We start from the raw sequence: 22,383 nt of genomic DNA on the forward strand, positions 1-22,383 counted from the left end.
GTCAAAAAATTACTGAAGCAGTTTCTATACTGCAAGACTTCAGGCTTCCTTCTGAGTATCCTAGGAAGAATAGATGCATATATAACTGTTACAATATTGTTTGTGTAACTGGCAGGATATGGCCAAAACTGTAAGTGAACAGCACAAAATTAAAAGTAAGGGATATATCTGAGCAATTTGCAAAAGCTTTCCATTGATTCTCTAATGCAGAAATAATTCTAAATTATAATCAGGAGGTTTTAAGGAAGATGTGCACAACTTCAAATAGCTAGAAAGTCTTAAAGACTTCATTAAACAGGGCTTCTGGGTTTTGTTTTTTATGTCCCTTTCTGTTTTTACATTTACGAATCTACAAATTACTGTCTCCTGGTGAAATTTAGCTCCATGCCTCCACCCAGTGGGCTTTTCTTAACCAAGAACAAAAAGAGCCCCTAAAAGGTGCACACACACACACGGTACCAGTGGAAGCATTGGTGTTGTGAATTATTTCTTTCCATCTTTTCTGTGGAGTGACTCAGCTGAAATGTAGACAGGCATTTGATATTACCTTCTGCAGCTAGATAACCACAAATGTGAGATCTTAAAAATGTTGTAACATTGTTTCCATAATATGCTTCCTGTTGCTATAGAGACGGTAATTGGGAAACATCCAAAACCAGTTGACACCAGACAAAAACTTAAATTTCATAGTGGGGTTTTTTTAATCTAAAAATCTGAAATGAGTTCTAATTTTTAAAATAAATGTGAAACAGATTACAACCCTGGCTTGTGATCATAAATAACCCTTTACTTTGCAGTACTTACTTTCCATACTTAAACTAAGGAAAAGTATTTTCTACCTTTTTTCTTTCCAACTGAGATTATTTATTGACTTGCAATGACATCCCTGCCTTAAACTGCAAGAACCATCCTGGATATATACCATAAAGAGCTTATAACAAAATAAGTTTTGTAGATGCCAACTTCTCTGTTAAATTACATAAGGTATTTCAGATACACACACCAGTTTTATAAAACAGTGGTTCATATATGTTGAATATTGTTTACATTAAGAAACACACGTTTGTTACCAGTTCTCCAACTGTCTGTGCTTTCCATTCCTTTTATTTCTGTCAGGCCCCCAACTAAACTGTGGTGTGTCACTATACATTAAAAAAATATAAGCTTATGAGGAAGTGCACATTTAATACATCAAAGAAAGAAACACAGTTTAGGGAAAAACTTTTGTGCCCATGGAGAACACGATCTCTTCCTCCACTCCAGATTGAGAAATAAAAAAATACACTTTTCTGATCCCCCACCACTTTAATGAGGACATCTTCCTTACATCTAATACCAAAATCACTCCAGTATAAACCTTTCACATAAAATGCTCTGCTGCTCTCTGCAAATATCTGTTTACGACTTATTAATACTACCATAGAACTGATACTGAAAGACAATGAAATTAAAGGATAATGAAAAGCTTTTCAGCCTGTAATTAATCTGCAACTGTTAACAGATGCGAAAGTCTGCAGTCTTCAGTACAAATTAGATTTTGGTGGAGTAGGAATAATAGCCCAAACATATTAGATAGTAATTCAAACTGCAAACAAGTAATACACTAATCTTCTGTTGTTACATTTCTTATACCACAGGTCAAGGAATCATTTCTGTATCAAGTTCATAATTTTCTAGGAGACTGCACTCTTTTGAGAGATACCTAATACAAACTGACAGATGCTTCTAGCTATTCCTGCTTTTTTTGGGGGGGTGGGGGGTGATTTTTTTGTTTCATAGTATTGTGGCTTTTCACAGCTGCTAAAGGTCTGCAATAGCTTAATTTAACATTTGCCAAATGACATTCTAGGGAAATGAAAAAGAGTCCTACCTACACATTACAGTGTCAGGTTAAGCTCACTTCTGATCTATTTTTTCCCCTTTTATTGTTTTTCAGTTACAAGTTTTTCCTTAAATAGTAAATATCCAAACTTCACCATACCAATGTTTTTGGTTTGTGAATCCAAATCCAAGGAAGGTAATTATCTATTTAAAAATATTTTTAAAATTAAGTGTCTTACTCTCAAAGTTGTGACTATATATTACTTTTGTAGAATACCTGTATGTTCCAGAATCAAAGATTTTGGCAAACAGTATTGTAGGTCTATCTTCTAATCAAAATCCTTAGGATTTCTTCAGTTGTGAATGATGAAGGTATAAACAATATTCAAAATTTACTTGGAATTTAAAACTTCCATGAAAAATTTATTTCGGTGTAGAAATTTTTCCTAATATCCAGTCTAAACCTTACCTGGTGCAGCTTGAGACCATTTCCTCTTGTCCTGCCACTTGTTACTTGGGAGAAGAGGCCGACCCTCACCTGGCTACAGCCTCCTTTCAGGTGGTTGTAGAGAGTAAAGAGGTCTCCCCTGAGCCTTTTCTCCAGGTTAAATATCCCCAGCTCCCTCAGCTGCTCCAGACCCTTCATCAACTCCACTGCCCTTCTCTGGACATTCTCCAGCAGCTCAACGTCTTTCTTGTAGTGAAGGGCCCAGAACTGGAAACAGAACTTGAGGTGTGACCTCACCGGTGCCGAGTACAGGGGGAAAACCACTGCCCTGGTCCTGCTGGCCACACTATTGCTGATACAGGCCAGGATGCCATTGGCCTTCTCAGCCACATGGGCACATGCTGGCTCATATTCAGTCATTGTTGACCAGCACCCCCGGGTCATTTTCCTCTGGGCTTGTTTCCAGCCACTCTTCCCACAGGCTGAAGTGTTTCATTGGTGTGTTGTGACCCAAATACAGAACCTGGCACTCTGTGTTATTTAAACCTCATACCACTTGCCACAGCCCAGCAATCCAGAGTCCCCAGATCCCTCTGCAGACCCTTCGTGCCCTCCAATGGATCAACACTCCTGCCTAATCATGTGTCATCTGCTAACTTGGTGAGGATGCCCTCGATGTCCTCTTTCTGGCTGTTGATGGAAACACTAAACAGGGCTGGCCCCAACACTGAGCCCTGGGGAACACCACCAGTGACCAGCTGCCAGCTGGATGGAACTCCATTCACCACCACTCTCTGGGCCTTGGCCATCCAGCCAGTTCTTAACCCAGTGAAGAGTGTGCCCAGCCAAGCTACAGGCAGACAGTGTCAAAGGCTTTGCTAAAGCTAAGGTAGTTAACATCCACAGTTTTTCCCTTATCCACTAAGCACTATCCACTTTCCCTTATCCTTTACGTACAGTGAGATGAGATTGGTCAAGCACCACCTGCCTCTCATACTCCCATGCTGGTTGGGCCTTATCTCCCAGCTGTCCTGCACCTGATGTGTGATGGCAGTCAGGGTGATCTGCTCCATGACCTTCCCTGGCATTGAGGTCAAACTGACAGACCTGTAGTTCCCCAGACCCTCTTTTGGTTCTTCTTGTAAAAAAAAAAAAAAGAAGATAACTACTCTGTCAGAAATTAATAAGACTTAGGTTGCAACTTCAGGAATAAACCAACCAAACAAGATAAGAGGGCAGAGGAATGATGAGGTAGATTTTTATTTTTCCTTTTTGTTTCTCTTTATATGATTAACACCAAGGATGAACTTAAGCCCCACTGACTGAAGGTGCAGCCCATTCCTAGGGGTGCTTCTTCTGAACAGAGATAAGAAGTGAGGACATGGGCTGGAAGCGCTGCTCTGCCCCTACTCACGCAGCTGAAAATTGGATAACTTGCTGTAATACAAAGTATGATGCAGAAGAGAAAGGTGTTCCTATGTATGTTGTAACTGTGTTTTGTCCCCTTTCTGCACTCCCAAAGAAAATATTTGTTAAATAGAAAACATTTTTAAGTTTTGGCATGATTTATTGCTCCTAGTGCAAAGGCAATTTATCAGCATGCCTCCACTGCCTTTGGCGCAGAGTACTGTAAGGATCAAGGAGCAGCAGCTCTGAACTTGCATGTTCAGAAACTGAAATTACCACAAAATTTTATATATATATATATAAAATATAAAAATTTATTTATATTTATATATAAATATATAAAATTGGTTTTAAAATAACATTGACAACAGTAATCACTACCACCTGGACAAGATGACATTGTTTTAAAATAAAAAGTGGCTATCTTAAGAAATTTCCTGAAAATCAGACTAGTGTTTACAGGTACCTATGTGTAGATATTATATCCCCTTTGTTTTAATCCTGAGTACAGTGCATATTAACTCTGTGTTTTCAGACCTGCAGTGCAATTCAACATATTGACACATATACAATAATTGCAAAAAATACACCTCAAATAAGTTGATATTTTAATGTGTGTTGGTTTATCAACCACTAAATGCATTTTAATGCATACCAGATTACTTTAAAAGGAACTCTGTCTACCTCATTAGACTCAAACACCATTTTCCACTGAAGATAACAGCTTTATTTATATTATCTGTAAGTAACAAAATATAAAACCCCACCAAAATTAAATAAGTAGGAGGAAAAAAAAATCATGAATATCAGTAAAAACTTTGACAGAGAATGAATTAATGGTTTTTATATCCGTAATTTCTACAGAATGGACCATTTGGAGAACTCAAAAAGCATTAAAAAAAGCTTTAACTGCATTGTCTTTGGAGAATTAAATGTATGCGCTGTATTTAAAAGCAAATATTTTAACATATTTCTCTGAGATGACAAAATCTCGCATTAATGATTACAGTGGAATACAAAATATCACATATTACATCTTTATAGTGTGAGGAGACACTCTGTCTCCAGCAGATACATGCTCCTTGATTCTAGAGTGCAGAATGCTGGGGGATTATTAATTACCATCAGGAAATAACACGCAAACTGAAAAGGGACACTAAAGCAAAGAGAGATACATTTATAAAAAATAAGGTTGTCTTTAATTTATTAACAAATAGGGTTATTAAATATTTGGTGTTAGTGGACTTTTTGTATCCAATAATATTGTCTGATGAAGCTTGATGACCAAATGTTTTCACATAACTGTTGAATACCCAGTAGCATGGATGCAGACTTGGATGTCGTGCTGCCAACACTCAGGGATGCTGAGAAAGCTAATTTTGTGCCATGTATGTAACATGTTGCAAAACTTCTAGAAGCTTCAAATGCTCAGTATCTGTGCAGATCAGCTGCAAAGCCTCTTGCCATAAATCTGACAAGTCTGGGCCAGATCAGACATACTGTGTGCACACCAAATGCAGAGTTCATATGTGCACAGCAAATCCCACATGCTGAGACCAGATGAATTTCCAGCCAGTAAGATGGCCATCTGTGGAGGGCAGCTTCTTCCACTCCTCCCTGGAAAATCCTCAACTAAAATACAGCAGTCCTGGCACCAGTGAGCAACACAAAACTGGTGTAGGTAGGAAGCATGAAATATATCAGCCTCAACACTGTATAATATAAACACTCAATTAACATATGGAACTCTTAGGGAAACAAGCACTTAGCAGCAGCAGCCTGACTATTCTGGTGGATACTTTTATAAACAAATCTACAAGTGGTCCTTGCCTTGAGACAGAGGACAAATTAAAAAATTCATTTTTAAGTATGTAGTTTGGGATTCTATTTTGAAAAGATCTGTATTTATTTATTTTACATTGTATTTAATCTAACTTAACTGGACAATAAAATAAATTGAATGTAAGTATTAACACAATCAAAGCAATGTGTAACTGATTTCTGTTGAGCACTGAAAACATATAATGTATTACAATAGTTTTAATTTTTAAAGCACTGAATATGAGAATTATTTCTAGTTATATACCAACATTTGACTTTTAGATTCAAGTGACATGTTAGCAACTGTGCATTATGTACTCTCCATCTGCCATTGGCAGTTTAAGTCCCCATACTTCATCATACTGCAGAAGGAAAAAAAGAAAGAAAAAAGGAAAAAGCAAGAGAGCAAAAGAACAAAAACAAGTAAAAAATGAAAAAAAAACCACCCTACCTTATAATAAATAATTACTGTTGAACTAAAAAAATAAAAAACAAATCCAGGGAGAAAGAGAGGGCAACTGTAACAAAATTAAGGTTTCTCTGTAAAGTGGCTGCAGACACAGTACCCTGCCGGGCTGTTGTGTTCAGCTGTGTGTGGTCATTCAGGACTGTTCCACTATTCCGCACTGTGTCTAAATTTTAACCGATCTGCACCGTGAATCCCAGACTTTAATTAAGTGTTGTTAAATGACCCTTGCAAAGGCTTCTTCAAGACACAAGATGGATTGATCTCAACTACTTCTGGAAGTCTAGGTGTTTGAACTAGCTGTCATAAACTCCCTATGGAATACATCTCAACAAGTGATACCTGTGATTTATATTCAGATGACATTACTTGCCTCTAGACAGTACCCTCACTCACTACAGAAGATGTTAAAAACATTAGTTAGAATGTTATTCTTAAAACAGGACAAAAAAGCTACCTTCAGTTGGTCAAAAAATGCTATCACACTTACTACTTACTTACTCAGAATACCTTTTACTACAACAGCCCTTTGCTCAGTTGGGGTCCCCTGTCCTGGTTGTGTCTCCTCCCAACCTCTCAGGCACCCCCAATCTTCATGCCACTGTGGCAGCATGAGAAAAGATCTTGGCTCTGTGCAAAACCTGTTCAGCAAAAACTTCTATTACCAACCCTGTGTTCAGTACAAATCCAAAACACAGCCCCATACCAGCCACTGTGAAGACAATTAACTCTACCCCAGCCAAAACCAGCACACACATTTTTTAGTGAGCAAGCGTGGATTGAACAAGTTTCTAAAACATTATTAGCTTAGTTTAAAATTTTTTTCCCTCTTTAATCCACAAAGTGGGATCCTCAAATATAGTTTCTCAGACAAATGTTGTGTTTCGTCAACTGGGTTGATGGCAAGATATTGAAAAAATAGAAACAAATGTGGGTATAACCTCACTTTTGGGGAAAATACATAAATCCAGACTTGAAAGTATTGACCCAAATTGCTATTGATTAAATGGAACACAGAAGAAAACAAATTTCATGACAAAGCTATACACAAAAGGTAGAGCAATTCACACGTTGTAGGTCCAGTTACAAAGCAGCTTTATGAATGGAGCAACAATTATTTTACCAAGATCTTCACATTCAAACCAATTTGGACCTTCAGCAAGTTTCTTTCTTTGTGAAGAATGATAAATAATAGCCATCCAAGTATAGTCTATGTGCTTTGTTTTCATGTGCCAAACCTATCCAAGAGCAGACAAAACGTGCTCCTAGAACTGGCAGCTCATGAGATATCAAATATGTCACATGGATCATTTTAGTCCTCCCAAGTAAGTGTAACTTTAGTAGTCCCAATTGCAGGAAGTATTAGATTCATGTTCAGATGGTGCTATGGCCTATTATTTTGAATTCAGGATGTTATACAGCTAACAGAATTTAAGTTTAGGAATACAGACCATTTATTTTCAAGGTACCAGATCCCTTTCACTCTCATTCTATTCTCAAATAGAATACATATTTTCAGGATGAATATATAATTACTGGACTAATGAGATAAATCAAGGCAATAACAAAAGTAATATAGAAGCAAAAAGACATTATTTATTAAAAGTAATTTAATAAAATGTCCACAGCTAGCTCAAATACATGCAGGGGTTATGTATTTTGCTGTATTTTCTGAAGAAGAAATTCTACTTGTAAATTTAGATTTGGCTGTCCTTTCTTTGTCTTCTTACTCAGCATTTTATAAGCTTCCATTTTCTTTTGCTTGTACAAACGTTGAGCTTCTTCTCTTTGTTGTTTTCTTTTTTCTGCTTCCTGAAATTAAATAAATATGTAAAATTACAAAACAATTACAAACCTACTATGACTGTGAAGCTATCTATAAGCAATGCAGTTTATTTTTGTATAGGTACTGGCAATTAGGTGTTGTACTGCCACTAGAAACACCATTTCCCTAAAGCTGAATCAGGATGCTCTTCCAGCACATACTGCAATAAAAACACATTATACAGCCTCAAGAGTATACAGCTTCAAGAGAAGAGCCAAGTCTTCTTCAGTAGAACATCTTACAATAAGGTTTGTTGCTGCAATGTATACTACTTCCTTTATGTGAAATGTGCTCCTTGACTTTTCTCCTTAAATGACCAACTCGCAAAAAAATCCCCACTTTCTCCTCTTGAGTTCAAGAAAGAAAAAGGTGATCCAGCAGCTCCCATGTAAGTACCTTGCCAATCCAGATACTGGCAACTGCTAGGATACTGGACACCTCTGCATGGTACAGGCAGGTAGGATATGGGACATATCTGGACCATGAGCTGGGCAGGTTTGTGATACTAGGACAGCATTATCTAGAGGAAATTAATCCAGATCAACCTATTAGTGACCTGTCCTCTTTGAAGCAACACAGACTGCTGTCTTTACCTTTAAAAGAGAGGGAAAAACCACAGACCCTAACCAAATCAACCTGTAAAACCTTCCATGAAGCCCACATGGAACCAAACCACTAATGGAGTGTTAACTATATATGGATGGAGTGTCAACTCCATCCATATATACATAACCACCACAAATTATGTTCAGATTTTATCCAACATCTCACACCCTTCTCTAGTGTTGTAATTTTACTCAATAATTTGTGCGAGCATCCACAACAATCAAGATAACCAGCTTACTTTACTTATATCATGTCCTACCAAAATATGCAATGCAATCACAAATCAGACTGAGAGACTGTTTCAGTTCATTTGGATAATTTCTTTTCATAAAGTTTATTCTTCGAAATGCAGTGCCATGCTGACCACATAGGCAAGCATTTCTGCAGAATGCCTGAACAGATTATAATTTATTGATCATATTTTTGTTTTCCACAGCATAGATAACTTCAGTGATATGCAAAAATTACTAAGAATCTGACATATAAAATTAATCAGACATAACTCAAGAAGAGATTTCTAAACAGAAATCTAAGAGGCCACAAGGAAAAAAACCCCAAACAATCAAGCAAACAAGCATTTGCAAAAATATGCACAGATAATCTCTCTCCATTCAGAATCCTTGACTTTTTTTACCATAATGACGAATGTAATTTATTCCCCCTTTTTTAAAAACCAGAGTAGCCTCAGCTCTAATTTACCTGTAATTCACTTCCTATATAATAATTTTTCTGCTCTTCAGCATACTTTTGTAAACAACATCCAGTTAAGCTACCAACCAAATGCTTACTTCAAAGCAAGAAAATTCACCTTACTTAGACAGTTGTTACTTGCATTCATATTTTTTCTGATCTTTACTAAATCCTGTTTTTTCAGGCCAAAAAAGGCCTTGGAGGAGGCCAAAATTGTGTCTCTAGGCTTATTTCTCTTCCCAAGGTAAGTAACAGCAAATCTAGAGTTTGCTAACACACGAACACAAAGTACGTACTTCATTTTTTCATCATGCTCCACTTAAGTACTCCACTTAAATGACTACTGCTATTGGGGCACTTAGCTACTGTTTTGCCTAATTATCTTTAGCAAAACTAAAAATGCAAACACCTCCGCTGAGGCAACTCTTATGTGCTGCTCAAAGAAAACTCCCTGCAGTCTTGCTGGGGTTTTGCTTGTTCCCATTTTCTTTAAATAAGCTCGTCATAACATTAATTTCGTTTTTACAACATCTGTAGCTAATATGCAGAAAAGCAGCCATCAGCTGAATAACCATGTAACTCACCCAGAATCACAGACCAGCTTGCACAAAACTAAATACAGCTAAACTGAAGAAATTGTGTGTTTTATCCAGCCATGTATTTATGTGATATTTTTACAGTAGCTACCAAAATTTAGTATGTTAACAGCAGGTTACAAAAGTTCTGTAATGTTACACGTTGTGCCATTTTACAGACCAACAATTAGTTAAATAAGGATCTCTCAAATTAATGATTCGAGTGAGCTATTCAACAATAACGATATTAAAATATGTCCTGTAAAAAAAATTCCAATTAAAATCAAATGCAGGGAATTGCTAAAGATTTTGGCTGTTGATACTATCACATTTAATTGTTTCACTGTTGGTCAAAGTACATAACAAGGTAAAATGAAGGCTGCATTATGATAATGCCATAAGAAATAGGATGGGTATTTCACTTTTCATCACATGATGGTATTGTTATTCCTTTCCCTTCTACAATATTTAAGAGGTGTAATATAATCCACTGGGGTATGCAGATCAAGCTCTAAGCCTTCCTTGATGTACCAACTGACATAATAAAATCCTGCTAACGGCAACTGCAAGACAAAAATAGTAAGAACAAGGAGAATGATCCTTCGAATGCCTGCGTGCCTGAATACAACTGTCAAGTTGAAAAAGACTGAAAGAGTACCAATACCTCCTACAGTCTTCTCTGGGTTCAGATGCAAGACTGAGAGGTAGGAAAGGTATTAATCTAGATTTTGTTTAAAATCAAGAGAGAACTCTGTTTAAGATTTACCTCTTTCTTTCTAGCACGCTCAGCCTTTATTTTCTCATACTCTTCTTTTGCCTTCTGGTTGGATGTTTTATTTTTAAACTTCTCTTGAGTCACAACTGGCCTGGAAGAAAACGTACATGTTCTTGAGACACTGATTATCATCAAGCAGACATAACCATAGACACCACAGCCACTGCAAAATCACAGCATAGTCTTCCAGTGCTTTTTGCATATTCAGGGAATATTACAAGTACAGATTTCAGAAGACTCACCCTTCTACACTGAATGAATTGTTTGCACCACTCTTACATGATACCCAACACCATTCCAGGGCATGCGTGAGCAGTCAGCATGAAAACACAACAAACTAAACTCCTTCAATGCTAAATGTACCAAAGACCAGACTGCACACAACTTTTAGTAATACATACACCTTATCTGCTGTATCTTCACATGGATGAGGTTTCCTGAAGCTAAAAGCCTGCTTACAAGAGTTTTCCCCATCATGAGAGCTCCTTAGGGCTAGAAAACCTGAATATACTAGCTTAGAGCTACATTCTCACTTACTAGTTCCAACACATGGAAGCAACTGCAGAGTGACAAGAGCATTCATTTAGAAATACCACTCTCTCACGGAGAAAAAAAAAAAAATTTTTGCTTTATTCTCATCTCCATCTGGTGGCAATACTGTGCAATGACGCCTCATTGTCTCAGTACAAAACCAGTTACACTGCCATTTATTTTTCCAACAACCAGGAAAAAATATTTAAGACATAATGGCATTTTTAGTAAAGGAAATCACCACACTAAAGTCCATATGAATGTTACAGCGGGGATACTGCAACACGCCTATATCAAACCAGGAGTCCCGTGGAAAAGAAACAAATATATACGGACGGATTCTTGCTAGATGTTTCAGAGATGTTTATTTCCCCAGCCGCATGGCCGGGCTCTGCTGGGGGACTCTTACAGTCGGGGCCCGAGCTGCTTTGCCCGCGCAGGGGAACACAAACCAACCAATGGGGAACGAGGCTGAGCAGGGGCAGGGAAACCCCGTGTCTCCCTCAGGGCTACAGGGCGCGGGGGAGGGACCCCAACATATGAACTGTTAAGATCTAAAATATTTCTTTAGTGGTGGAAATAATTACTTTTTTTAAAGACGTATTTTGAAAACTTACTCTGCTGCTTTATTAAGCTTTTCTTCTGATGGCACTGAATCATCAGGAGTCCTGCGCCGCTTCTTAAGCTTTTCTTCCTCTGCAAGGTAAAGATGTTTCAAGTGCTCTGGATATGTATCAGTAAATTGATTATCCTGTTGTGAATGCACTTGTCTTCTCTTTTTCAATAATTTCCTGTACTGTCGTTCAATCTTTTGTTTCCTCCGAAACGCAAATCCACGTCCTGAAAGCGTAAGAAAAAGGGAGTTAAATACACCTGCACTAAAATAGTACCAAACCATTCAACTGTCAGGACCCTTTCAATCTATTTTCTTTCCAAACTGAAAAAAGACACTATGTGTGGCAATTTTAATAAGGACTGGTCATAAGTTCAAGGAAAAAACCACTATTATTAGTCTGTTTCCTACTGCAGCATTGCAGCTTGTACGGATTTACTGAAAATTACTGCCTAAACCCCTGAGAGAGCATTGCAAACATTGCTACTTAACGCCCACTTAACAGCACACACCTTTGCCAATGTTTTTTGAATTCAGTGAAAAGATGTATCAACATTTCATTTCACTCTACTTTTGACAACCTCATAAGCAACATCAAAATAGATTCTAAAATAAGCTCCTGAAGGTACTCTCAAGAAGACACCAGTAATAACACTGGCAGCAGAAGCCTGCAGCTGCTGTGACACAGGGAAAAAAGTCACTAAATCACCGTATCACTCTACATTAACAATCCATTACATCTTTTCACTTAAACAGTATTTTATTGCTACTACTTTCTTTCTGCACATGTCCAGGAAGAGTTTTTCTATAGCTGCATCATAGAATAACTTCTGCTTAAAGCAGAGCACAGATATTGGCTGTTTCAGTCTTGACCACTATAGAAAACTTAAGAAAGCTGAAGTTAAACACGCTTTTATCCTAATATCTTATTTTTCATTGCATTAGTCTTAAGATCTACTTATCTACTCAAGATAATATTCACTAACAAAACTGTTTCTAAAGAGAAATCAGTGTAGCTCCAACTTTTTCTTTTATTCTTTCTCCAAAGCTGCAACTTCCGCCAAGTGCTGCTGAAGAAAATGCTCTTTTTCCTATTCATTTTTACATCTGCATAACTACCCATCAATAATATGAAACTTTTTTCAAACATGCTTCCTTTTTAAACGCACAGCTTTCTATAAAGAAAACTAAAAGCGAGTCCTAAACACTAGGACCATCGCTACCCGGCCCAGGGGCTGCAGTGCCGAGCGCCGGGAGCTCCGGCTCAAACATTCCGCCTGTTGTACACGTATATTATAATACTGGCTTCTCGCAAGTATAAAGGTAGATATTATATAATGTTGTAAAAGTGGTATAAAAAGGACTCACCTCGAGCATCAGGTGTCCTCTTGGCAGAGCGCCAAGGCACCCGGCCGTTACCTCTTTGCTTTATTTTATGTGTCTCTTATTGTCTTTATATTAAACCTTTTAAATTCTCACAGGAGAGTGAACCTCGTTTTTCACAAGCCCCCAGCCAGCCCTGCAGCCCCCGGCCCCGAGCTCACGGCCACGAACACCCTTCGGGCCTCGGGCGAGGCGGGGCTGCGGGCTCCCCCAGCCCAAACCCTTCGCTAAGACTGGCAGGGCTGGCCCCAGCCGGGACGCCCGGGTCGGGCCAGCTCCAAGCTGGGCCAAGGAGTCGGGCCTCCTTCGGCGCCACCTCAGGCCCGCCGGCGGCCCCCACTCACCCTCTTGGACGCTGCCGACAACGTTGCGCAGCAGGACGGGCCTCCACCGCCGCTTTCGGCCGGGCCCGAGGGCCGCCGCGCCTGCCTTGCCCGCCGCCGATGCGGGCCCGTCGCGCCGCGCCGCCACCATTGCGCTCCCGGCGCCGCGCACAGAGGCGACGTCAGCGAGCTGCGCCACGGCGCCGACGGGCCGCGCGCGGGGCCATGTCGCGGCCGCCCCGCGCGCTCCCGCCCCAGCTGCCCCCGGCGGCGGCGGCGCGGGCGCTGCGGCGCGCGGCGCGGTTCGTGGGGCGCGCGCTGCCGCTGTGCCGCGCGCACACGGTGGAGTTCTTCACGCGCGGGCTGTGGGAGCGGCTCGTGGCGGCGCGCCCCGACGCCGTGCTCGAGGCGCTGCGCGCGGCCGGGCCGCTGGCGCGCCCCCTGGCGGCGGGCTCGGGAGCCGCAGCGGCGCCGTGCGGTGAGTGGGGCCGGGGAGCGCGGGGAGCTGGCGCCGCTCGGCTGGGCCCGGGACACGGGACGTGTTTGGGTCGTCACGGTTCTCAGGGAGCGTAGCCGGGCTGGGAATTGCACTGCCGGGTCTCGCGGTAGTGGCGGTTCTGACGGTGGTCTCGTGTCGCTAATTTCATCCTGTTCATTTGGAAACGAAATGAAACTCCGAACTGTCAGATTCCTTCACTCTGACTGACTTCTCAGGAATAGAATGAAGGAGCCCCCAAATCGAACAAAGCATACAAAAACCCTCCCCGAGTGGAAAGATGTAACAGTTAAAAGTCCTCCGAGTGTTGAAACTGGAGATGCGGAGGACAGCTGGAAAGGCTGAAACGCCGCTTCCCTGTGTATCTGTAAGAGTCAGTGTGTCTGGCAAAGAAAGACAGCTGTTTTATTTCTGACAAGATCTATTTAAGAAGCACTTCATATTTTTAGTAATTTTCACGTAACTGAAGAGGAAGCCAGCTAGGAAACTGTTCCTGAATGTACTGCAGTCCAAATAGGAGGGAAACATACCAATAATGTTCCTTCAGGCAGGGTACAGAAATGAAGATAAAGCATCTGAGAGCTCTGGTATTTGGGAGGACTGAGCCCCAGCAAAGAGATCATTTTCAAACCCAAGGTGAAATCTCTGACAAAGCACTCAGCTGAGAAAAGCCTATGTCGTGCCAAAGCGTATGGAGTGTAGATAGATGTCGCTTTGCGTTAGCTCTGAAATCCTGTATTAAGTGGCACGTGAGGCAGGAAAGCGTGTGGAGTCTAAAAGAAAGCTCCACACAGCTTCCTCCAAGAGCTCTTCTGTGCTTCTTGGCATAGAAGACAAGCTAAGATAATGATTTGGACTCAGAAAGAGATTGAAGGACTGTGAATTGCTGCATCACTAGCAACATTTCTCCGTTGGATCTAAAGACCTCTCAAAATATTAACTGTAAGACTCATTTTTAAAGGGTTGAGTTATTTGGGAAAAATCCCACAGAGTTTATTTGTGCATGGAAAAGACACTGGATTATGAATTAACTTCAAGAGCCAGATGGAAACAAGATGGTGTTCTGGTCAGCAAGCAAAAGTGTTAGGAAGCAGCAAGGACAAGCTTAATGTTCTTGAGAGGTAATGTCAGAGTCAGAACTGATTCAGAGCAACAGGACATAAAACTGAATGTAAATAAAGGCTGGAACAAAACTAATTGTTAGATGAAATCATCATAAAGAAAACTCTGAAGGAAAATTACTCTGATCTATCCTGTTTCTATGGGAAGGCCCGTGGAATGATTCAAACACCAAAGTGGTGGCCTGTAGAGTAGAATGAGAATCAGGAAGGCAAAGTATTGTTTTGTAGATTTTAAAACAGGAAAATAATTTAATAATCTGCATTCAAAATGCACGTTACAGAATCTGATGCAGAAATTACCAGAACAAAAAGACAATTTATGTCTAAAATTAGGCACGTCTTTTGAAGAGTATGAAGCTTTTTAGCTGTGGCTAAAATACAATATTTCTTCTTTGGTTTCTGCAGGGTTTGTTTCTGCTAATTGAAAGAAAAAAGGAAGAACTGCCCCTTTTTTTCTTTAAAATTATGCTGTTTAACAGACTGCACTGTAGTATAGTGGGCATGTGCTCACTGTTTTGTTGGTTCATGCCTTACTCATTTGACTGCATGGTATCTGTCCATCCAGTCACATGATGAAAATACTTAATAGTAAAATAGGAGTTTTTCAGTGAAGATACCTGCAAACATCTTCTTACATTTGCAAATTAATGCACTGCTAGCCTGCATTAAAGTTAGGAGAGAGAGATAAATGTGGTATCAAAGCTTATTTGAGTGCATTAGTGCAACTCAATAACATTAGGGATCAGAAACCAGCCATTAGAGATCTTGAAACCCAACAAAAACAGAGATTGCTCTTCCTTGTTCAAAATAATTTCATTATAATGTTCATGTGAAGGATGGAATCCTTGTTTTCACTTTTACCCTGAGGAAAAATGTAAGATCCCTTTTTAGATTCAGAAATTGGTTTATATACATCAAAAATCTGACACTTGCCATATTGCATTCTGTTTATCACACCATTGCTGTAAATTGGACACAGGCACAGACAAATCTGTGTTTAAGTATTTTCATATTTTACTGAAAATTACCGTTTGTGCTGTGATTCCAACTTTGGGGCATATGTTTCTTTCCTCTGAAGATTTGTTTACAGATGTATAGACTGACTGCTTAAAAGACATGCTAGATTTCCTCTTGTGAGCATCCAGAGTAGAAATGTGTCAAGAAAACTAACATTTTTAATATTCATAAATAATGCACAGTTTGCCAATTGCCATTCCGTAGCTTGAAGTTAGGCTTCAGATGCCTTAATGCAGTTGGTTCCTTTCTTTTAGTTGGCAAGCTAGGACAACAATTTAAATTTGGTGGGAGTGTTATTACAGGTGATACGCTAGCAATCTTGCATGAGATCCTGCCAGTTCTATCATGTTCTTCCACCAAATAAGGAAGTTCTGGGATGTTATAGCACATGGGTATTGCTGCATTTGATTTCAGTTAAGAGAGATTTCTAAGAACAGTAGATATATTTTATGTCAGCTGCTGAAGAAGTGAAAGCACATCTATTTTCTTTCTTAAGTAAATCTCGCAGAAGAGACATTGGAAAGCAAAGTTGCCATTTTTCCCTAAAAGCTGCAGTCTTCATTTCTTGTCTCTAATATCCTGTTAAAATCTTATCCGTCAGGAAGACTGCCCTAACTAAAATTTGCTGGATGTTCAGACAAGGAAGTTGTTTCTAGAGAAAGGCGGCTTTCTTTCTTGATTTTGTAGCACAGAGAAATAGAGTAAGAAGTGCTGTGCAGACAACGAAACCATGTTAATTCTGGTCACAGCTTAGACAATATTTTTGCTTTCTTAGAAACAAAATTTGTTTGCTGTGCTCATGCCTTTATAGTGTCATATCATGAAAATTAACATGTTGACATGGTTGGGACTGTCTTCAGTGGATTGTAGTATGTGCATGACCTTCAATTGTGGTCATGCAAGAAAATTAAGAGCATTAGAGCTGAGGTCAATCAAAACAGCTGTATCCATTGTCATGCCAGATTCAGGAGAGCTACTGTGTTAGGTATGTACTTGCTCAAAATCTACCTATGACATAAAAGACAAACCAGGAGACTTCTTCCAAATCTTTGTAACAGTTTGTTTGCTGGACTGGTTACCTTTTATGTATTTAAAAGAAATATAAATATAAATATAAATATAAATATAAATATAAATATAAATATATAAAAATTATTAGCAAAACTATGTAGAATTCACATTTTAGCTAAAATAGAGAGGAATTAGACAATACAAAGCAATCTCATAATAAATTATTCATATTAATACATTTAACTTAAAAATAAATGTACATTTTTGAAATTCAGTACTAAGTAATAACAAAATAAAGTATTTCATCATGAATCTAACAAAATATGCATTGGAATCTTTGGCCCACACCTGATTGGAAATAAAAATTAATTTAATTCTCCCAGTGTTCACCAGTTACAAAGCAGCTTGGAAAGTACATGAATTGAGTGATTGTGAATCAAAACATTTAATATACTGAACAGCTGCATTCCTTAAAAAAAAAATCTGGTAGTGTATATTGACACATAAGGCTGACTAGGACATGTATAATGGGCAAGTTTGTAAACAAAAGAGAAGTGATAATGTTGACTGAATTAGCTTATCAATTATACTAAAGTAGGTCTGCTGAAACAACAGATTTTTCCACATTTACTCTGGTTCAGCTAAGAGCAAAATTTGACCTTGGTTCTAAAGGGGGAATACAGCTGAAGAAAAATAATGAGTTTTCCCACTTAGGGAAGCAGATAAATGGCCAGTTGTGTCTGATACTAAGTATTTATTGCCTGTAGTTCTCTGTCAGCACTATTAGAGAGCTGTTAAGCTCTGTTTACAAAAATCTTTTCCTTTTCTTTTATGTGCAGATTATGACATCTTTTCCAGTGCATTTTGTGAAAACTCTGAGAAGCTTATCAATGTACATTTGTTTGCCCTGGCTGCTAAGTATCATTCTTTGTCCAGCCTTGGAGTGTGTACCCCATTGGAAGATGTGCTTGAAGCACTGAAAGGAAACAGTGAAGGAGCAACAGGTATATTTACATTTGTATTTAAATGTTTACTTATTCACTATAGGACTATAAGAGAGTTTTGGTTTTGGAGGGTAGTTTGGTATTTAAGGGTTTTTTCCTACATGATCCTCACTTCCATTTTCATTGGTTCCTAGATAATTCATTGTCTTTGCTTAGAAAATGGATTCTCTTGCTAAAATTTGAGCATTCGGTATCTGTAGACCCATCATGGATTTCAGTTTTCAAGGGGATGGGACAGAGATGTGGGCACATCACTATTTGAGATACCTTGTTAATTCTCTTTGTTTGTCTTGTCCCCAAGTGGCAAGAATCATAATTGCTATTCATGCCTTTCTGAGAAGTATCACCCTAAAATATGGAAAATGTTTGATGTCTTAGAAAAAAAAAGATTTTATTAATTCTGTATGTTTGGGACTAATACCAATTATATGTGATAAAACTAATTTCCTTTTCTGTAGTTGAAAGAATTGTTTTAAAACGCTCTTAAATTGGCACCAAGTTGGACACTGGGAGTCTTGCCACAATTATATTTTTAAATCAGGTGATAAACTGGCATTTGTCCTTACTTGGACTGCTGTCATTTTTACTGCAAATGTACTATTCATGGAGTCCTCAGTCTTTCCAGATTTCTCTCATTGAGATTCTCATTAGTTTTTAAGAGACAGACTGACCAGTTCTCTGCCTTTGCCTCCTAGTGCCTTTTATCTCTAGGTACATTAAAACTCCTGACATTTCTTATCCTAAGTGGTAGCACCATTATACAAATGTTGTGCATCTCTCCCATTTTCTACAGTGATCTCTTTCCAGTTCTGCCATTTTTCATGGTTGGCTCCCCAGGTTTTATTAGAAGTACTAGAATGCCATTGCTGAGATATTCTTAATGATTTGTTGTGCATTCCTCTTACTTTCTGGCTTCTTTCCTTATGCTCTTAGTTCATCAGAAGCTTTTTTTTTCTCTTACCTGGCAATTGTATGCTGCATTTCTTTCCCCACTAGCTTTATAGCTGTTTTCATTTTTACTATATCACGTCCCCATGTTCCTCTTAATTTTCTGTAATTCTACATTCTTGTACATGAGTTCATACCTGGATTAACTTTCTTAGACAAAACTTTGAGGATTCTGTCATCTTTTTGTCCTAATGGAGCATCAGGAATAAGGCAATTGCTGAATGTTTTGTTCTCTGTGTAGTAGAAGTGATGCTGGGTTGTGTAACTGGGGCCTGGGTATGTATTTTTGCAGTACTTTTGAGTTGTACTTCTTGGGAAAAATAAAATGTGTTCCAAATGTGTACAGCAGAATTATAACTCAAAACCTTTGTGCTGAATTGGCAGTAAATACCAGTTAAATTAATTTAATTGAAGTTCCTGGTAATCTTTTGGCAGAAGTGAAATACCGACTTATGGATTCATAATGTGCAAGTTGCCAAATGAAATTGTGATCTTTTAACTTTGAGCTATTTTAGATATTTGGGACTTATTTCTGTATTTCAGAAGATATGTTTTGTTCCCTGATATGCTAAAGCTTACAAGTCAAGAGAAGTGAAAGTCTGAGAAAACTGGCAAATTTATGATGGTGTTGCATATGTTCTGAAAAATACACCTCAGGATAATTCCATTTACATTCCAGATGTTTTTAATACGTTTTCTTCTAAGACAGACTTTTGAGCCTATTGCCACAGTTTGCATACTTACATAGTTCTCTAGCTTCTTTGCAGTCTTAATGTAGATACATTGCTAGCCTTCCTGGGAATAACTGGGAAGCACGAACATTTTAAGCATGTTGTGGACACAACTACTCAGAATGGAGTTCTGAGTCTGAAGGGTCTTTCACTTTGCTTCCTAACCACCCAGAAGTGAGGGTTGGATTAAGAGTACTCTACCTTTGCAGTGTGTTTATGGCCAAGATAATAATCACATCATGTGGTGACTATTAATGAATCCATCTTTAAATTCCAGGTGCTAGAACACCACTCTGCCTTAGAGCAGTTTTTTTTGAGCATATGGTTGGTTTTTCCAGTTCCTCACTCTGGATCATGGAGTTAAATCACAGTAGTAAACTTCTGTATAGATGGGGTTGTATGATGTGGACTATAAACGTATACTTTTTTTATCTGGTGTATCTGAATTTCCACAGGTAGCTGGGGTATAAACCCCTGCACCCTGCAATAGGAGATCTTAAAAACATATGTGTTAGCCCTATATGAAAATGTACTAGTTTGGAAACAAACCAGTGGGAGGTACCAAGTCAGAATGACAATTTAATGGGGAAATTAAAGAAAAGGTAAAAAACTAAAAGAAAACACTGGTTCAAACTGACAGAGTCAAGAGACAACCTGACACCCTGTTAGTCAGCGTGGTGGTAGCAGTCTGATAGAATGGTGGCTGCAGTCCTCTGAAGCAGTGATCCTGTAGAAAAAAGGATCTGCTCTTCCTCAGAAGGTCCAGTGGTGGCTGTGTAGCTCCTGTCCTCTGGAAATCCAGTGGGAAGGTTGTCTGGTGATCAGAATCTCAGATTATATCCACGATGGGATGCTTGGTTCCTCCCTCTGGGTGGAGCATCTCACAATGGGGTAATGAGTCATGAGGCCAAGTGTTGATTAGGCTCATTAACAGAAGATAGTCTGGAGGGAGTTATCTCTGAGTCATGCAGCAGGACAATGATGGGCCATTAACAGAAAGATAGTCTGGGGGGAGGAGGCAAGGAAACACTGCCCCACCTGATTTCCACAGCTCATGAGGATGGTAATAGAATACACCTCAACCCAGGACAGAAAAACAGTCTCTCCTCAATTTGCTCAGCATCACAGGTGAAGATGTAGCTGTAGCTAACTACAGAGTTAAAGCAGTTCTTCAAATGGAGTACAGGTGCTTATACAAGGGATTTGCAGTGGGAATGAGCAACACTGCAGTACCAACTAAAACTAGTACAATTAAACTTTCTGTTACTCTGTCATACCCAAGCTACTTCTGTAATGTATTTGAAACTACACTTTATTTTTTTTCATCACAAAAGGAGATGGTTCTGTAAATTTCTAATGGTTTTTGAAATTAGTATTTGTTCTGCCTGCATCAGTTGTACACATAATAAGGAATTGTACATGTATAATTATTTGTTTCAAGAAAGTAATTTTGTGATAGCAGAAAGAATTTACACAGTTTGTGTCAAACTAGTATTTTTTTTTCAAATTTTCACATTGAGTGATATAAAACTGTCCCCAGATACATTTGTTTGCATTAGTTTGTAATATGTCTGCTTGTTTTTCAGAATAATGTAAAAACCTACCAGAATTATGCTAAAAATGCAGGAAAAATAAAATTTATTTTAAAAACCATGGTTTTCTCCAGAAAGTATAGTTTTCCCTGAGCTGAAATATAAGCAGCGTGTTATCCTGCAGAAAGCAGGGAAAGAAGTCAAAAAATCCTTAAGAAAGTTACGTACCTAAGGTGATAAGTAATCTATATATGTAGATATAAAAAAATTATGCTTTTTCTATCTGGAGCCTTAGCTTTTGTAACTTAGCAAATCATTCTGGAGTTCTACCATGTTTGAAATACTTAATTTGGATTAAGTACTCTCTGCCATAGTGCTTCATCTAGCATTACCCCATTCAGTCTCTTGAGTTCATAATACAGAAAAGAGTAAAGGTGCAGTATGTGGTCATTGTCCAAAGTGGCAGTGCTGCTTTGGAGAAAAAACAACTTTTATTTCTGTCAAGAAGTTAAATGTCGGTTTCTTCTTGTTCTAGTTCTGCTGCTTCTTTTGATGAGCCTATCCAGACTCAAAAGTGTTCAAATATAAACAAAAAAAGAGACCTTTTTTCTTTTTAATTTTATTTTCCTGTCTGTTTTTCTTTAATCTGATATGCTTACAAATTAAGAGCTTTTTAGGATGCTGCGTAGATCTCTACAATTTTAACGTTAAGGAGATTCTTCAATGAAATGACAAATGCTTGTTTCTGCTATTTGTATTGTTTAAGTCTTTTAGTCTATTTTTCTTTTGTCAGTTCATAGTGTCTATATTAGACTTTAAGTATTGTCATAACAGTTTATTATAAAAACTCCAGATGTTTAAGAAATAGACAGATCCCTTGGGGTTTGGGAAAAATAGAGAAAACGCTGGGTTTCTTACAAGCTCAGTTCAATTCCCCACTCTCTTTTAAAGAAGTAACACACTTGGCTCTTCTCCCAGCATGATCTGATCAAAAAATGAACATAGTTTTTGCCTAATGATCAGTTTGTGGACAGATGAACATGTACTGTGCATAAAACAGAAAATGGGAAAGTGTATTAATCTGCCTAGTCATGTAGAAAAGTCCTGTTTTCTAGGAGCATGCTCATAAGTAATGGTCCGGTTTCTTCTACCATCATTCAGACTTACAAAAATTTCCATCAATTTAACTGGGTCCAAGTGTACTGCAGCATTGGACCCCAAAGAGAAATATGTGGGTTT

The 22,383-nt window shown here is 38.6% G+C and overlaps 2 protein-coding genes across 4 annotated transcripts in view; one reads left to right on the top strand and one right to left on the bottom strand.

Annotated features, from left to right (window-relative positions):
* Window positions 1–7,539: 7,539 nt before the first annotated feature.
* On the bottom strand, window positions 7,540–13,435 carry CCDC59 (coiled-coil domain containing 59). The gene is made up of 4 exons (XM_068999809.1): window positions 13,306–13,435; window positions 11,583–11,805; window positions 10,426–10,525; window positions 7,540–7,775 (listed from the first exon to the last, which is right to left on the bottom strand). The coding sequence occupies exons 1-4, from the start codon at window positions 13,433–13,435 to the stop codon at window positions 7,614–7,616; spliced, it is 615 nt and encodes a 204-aa protein (XP_068855910.1). The 3' UTR covers window positions 7,540–7,613.
* The window catches only part of METTL25 (methyltransferase like 25), a 47,597-nt gene continuing 38,618 nt past the window's right edge, over window positions 13,405–22,383 (top strand). For 2 of the 3 annotated variants that reach the window (XM_068999791.1, XM_068999799.1), the window contains exons 1-2: window positions 14,874–14,901; window positions 17,769–17,933. In XM_068999791.1, the coding sequence (XP_068855892.1) occupies window positions 14,889–14,901; window positions 17,769–17,933 (178 nt within the window). In that variant the 5' untranslated portion in view covers window positions 14,874–14,888. Of the gene's footprint in view, window positions 13,763–14,873; window positions 14,902–17,768; window positions 17,934–22,383 lie in introns of those variants that run through there. The other variant, XM_068999784.1, reaches the window with a different exon arrangement.

This window comes from Aphelocoma coerulescens, chromosome 1A, assembly GCF_041296385.1.
Source record: "Aphelocoma coerulescens isolate FSJ_1873_10779 chromosome 1A, UR_Acoe_1.0, whole genome shotgun sequence".
Classification (NCBI taxonomy): Eukaryota; Metazoa; Chordata; class Aves; order Passeriformes; family Corvidae; genus Aphelocoma; species Aphelocoma coerulescens.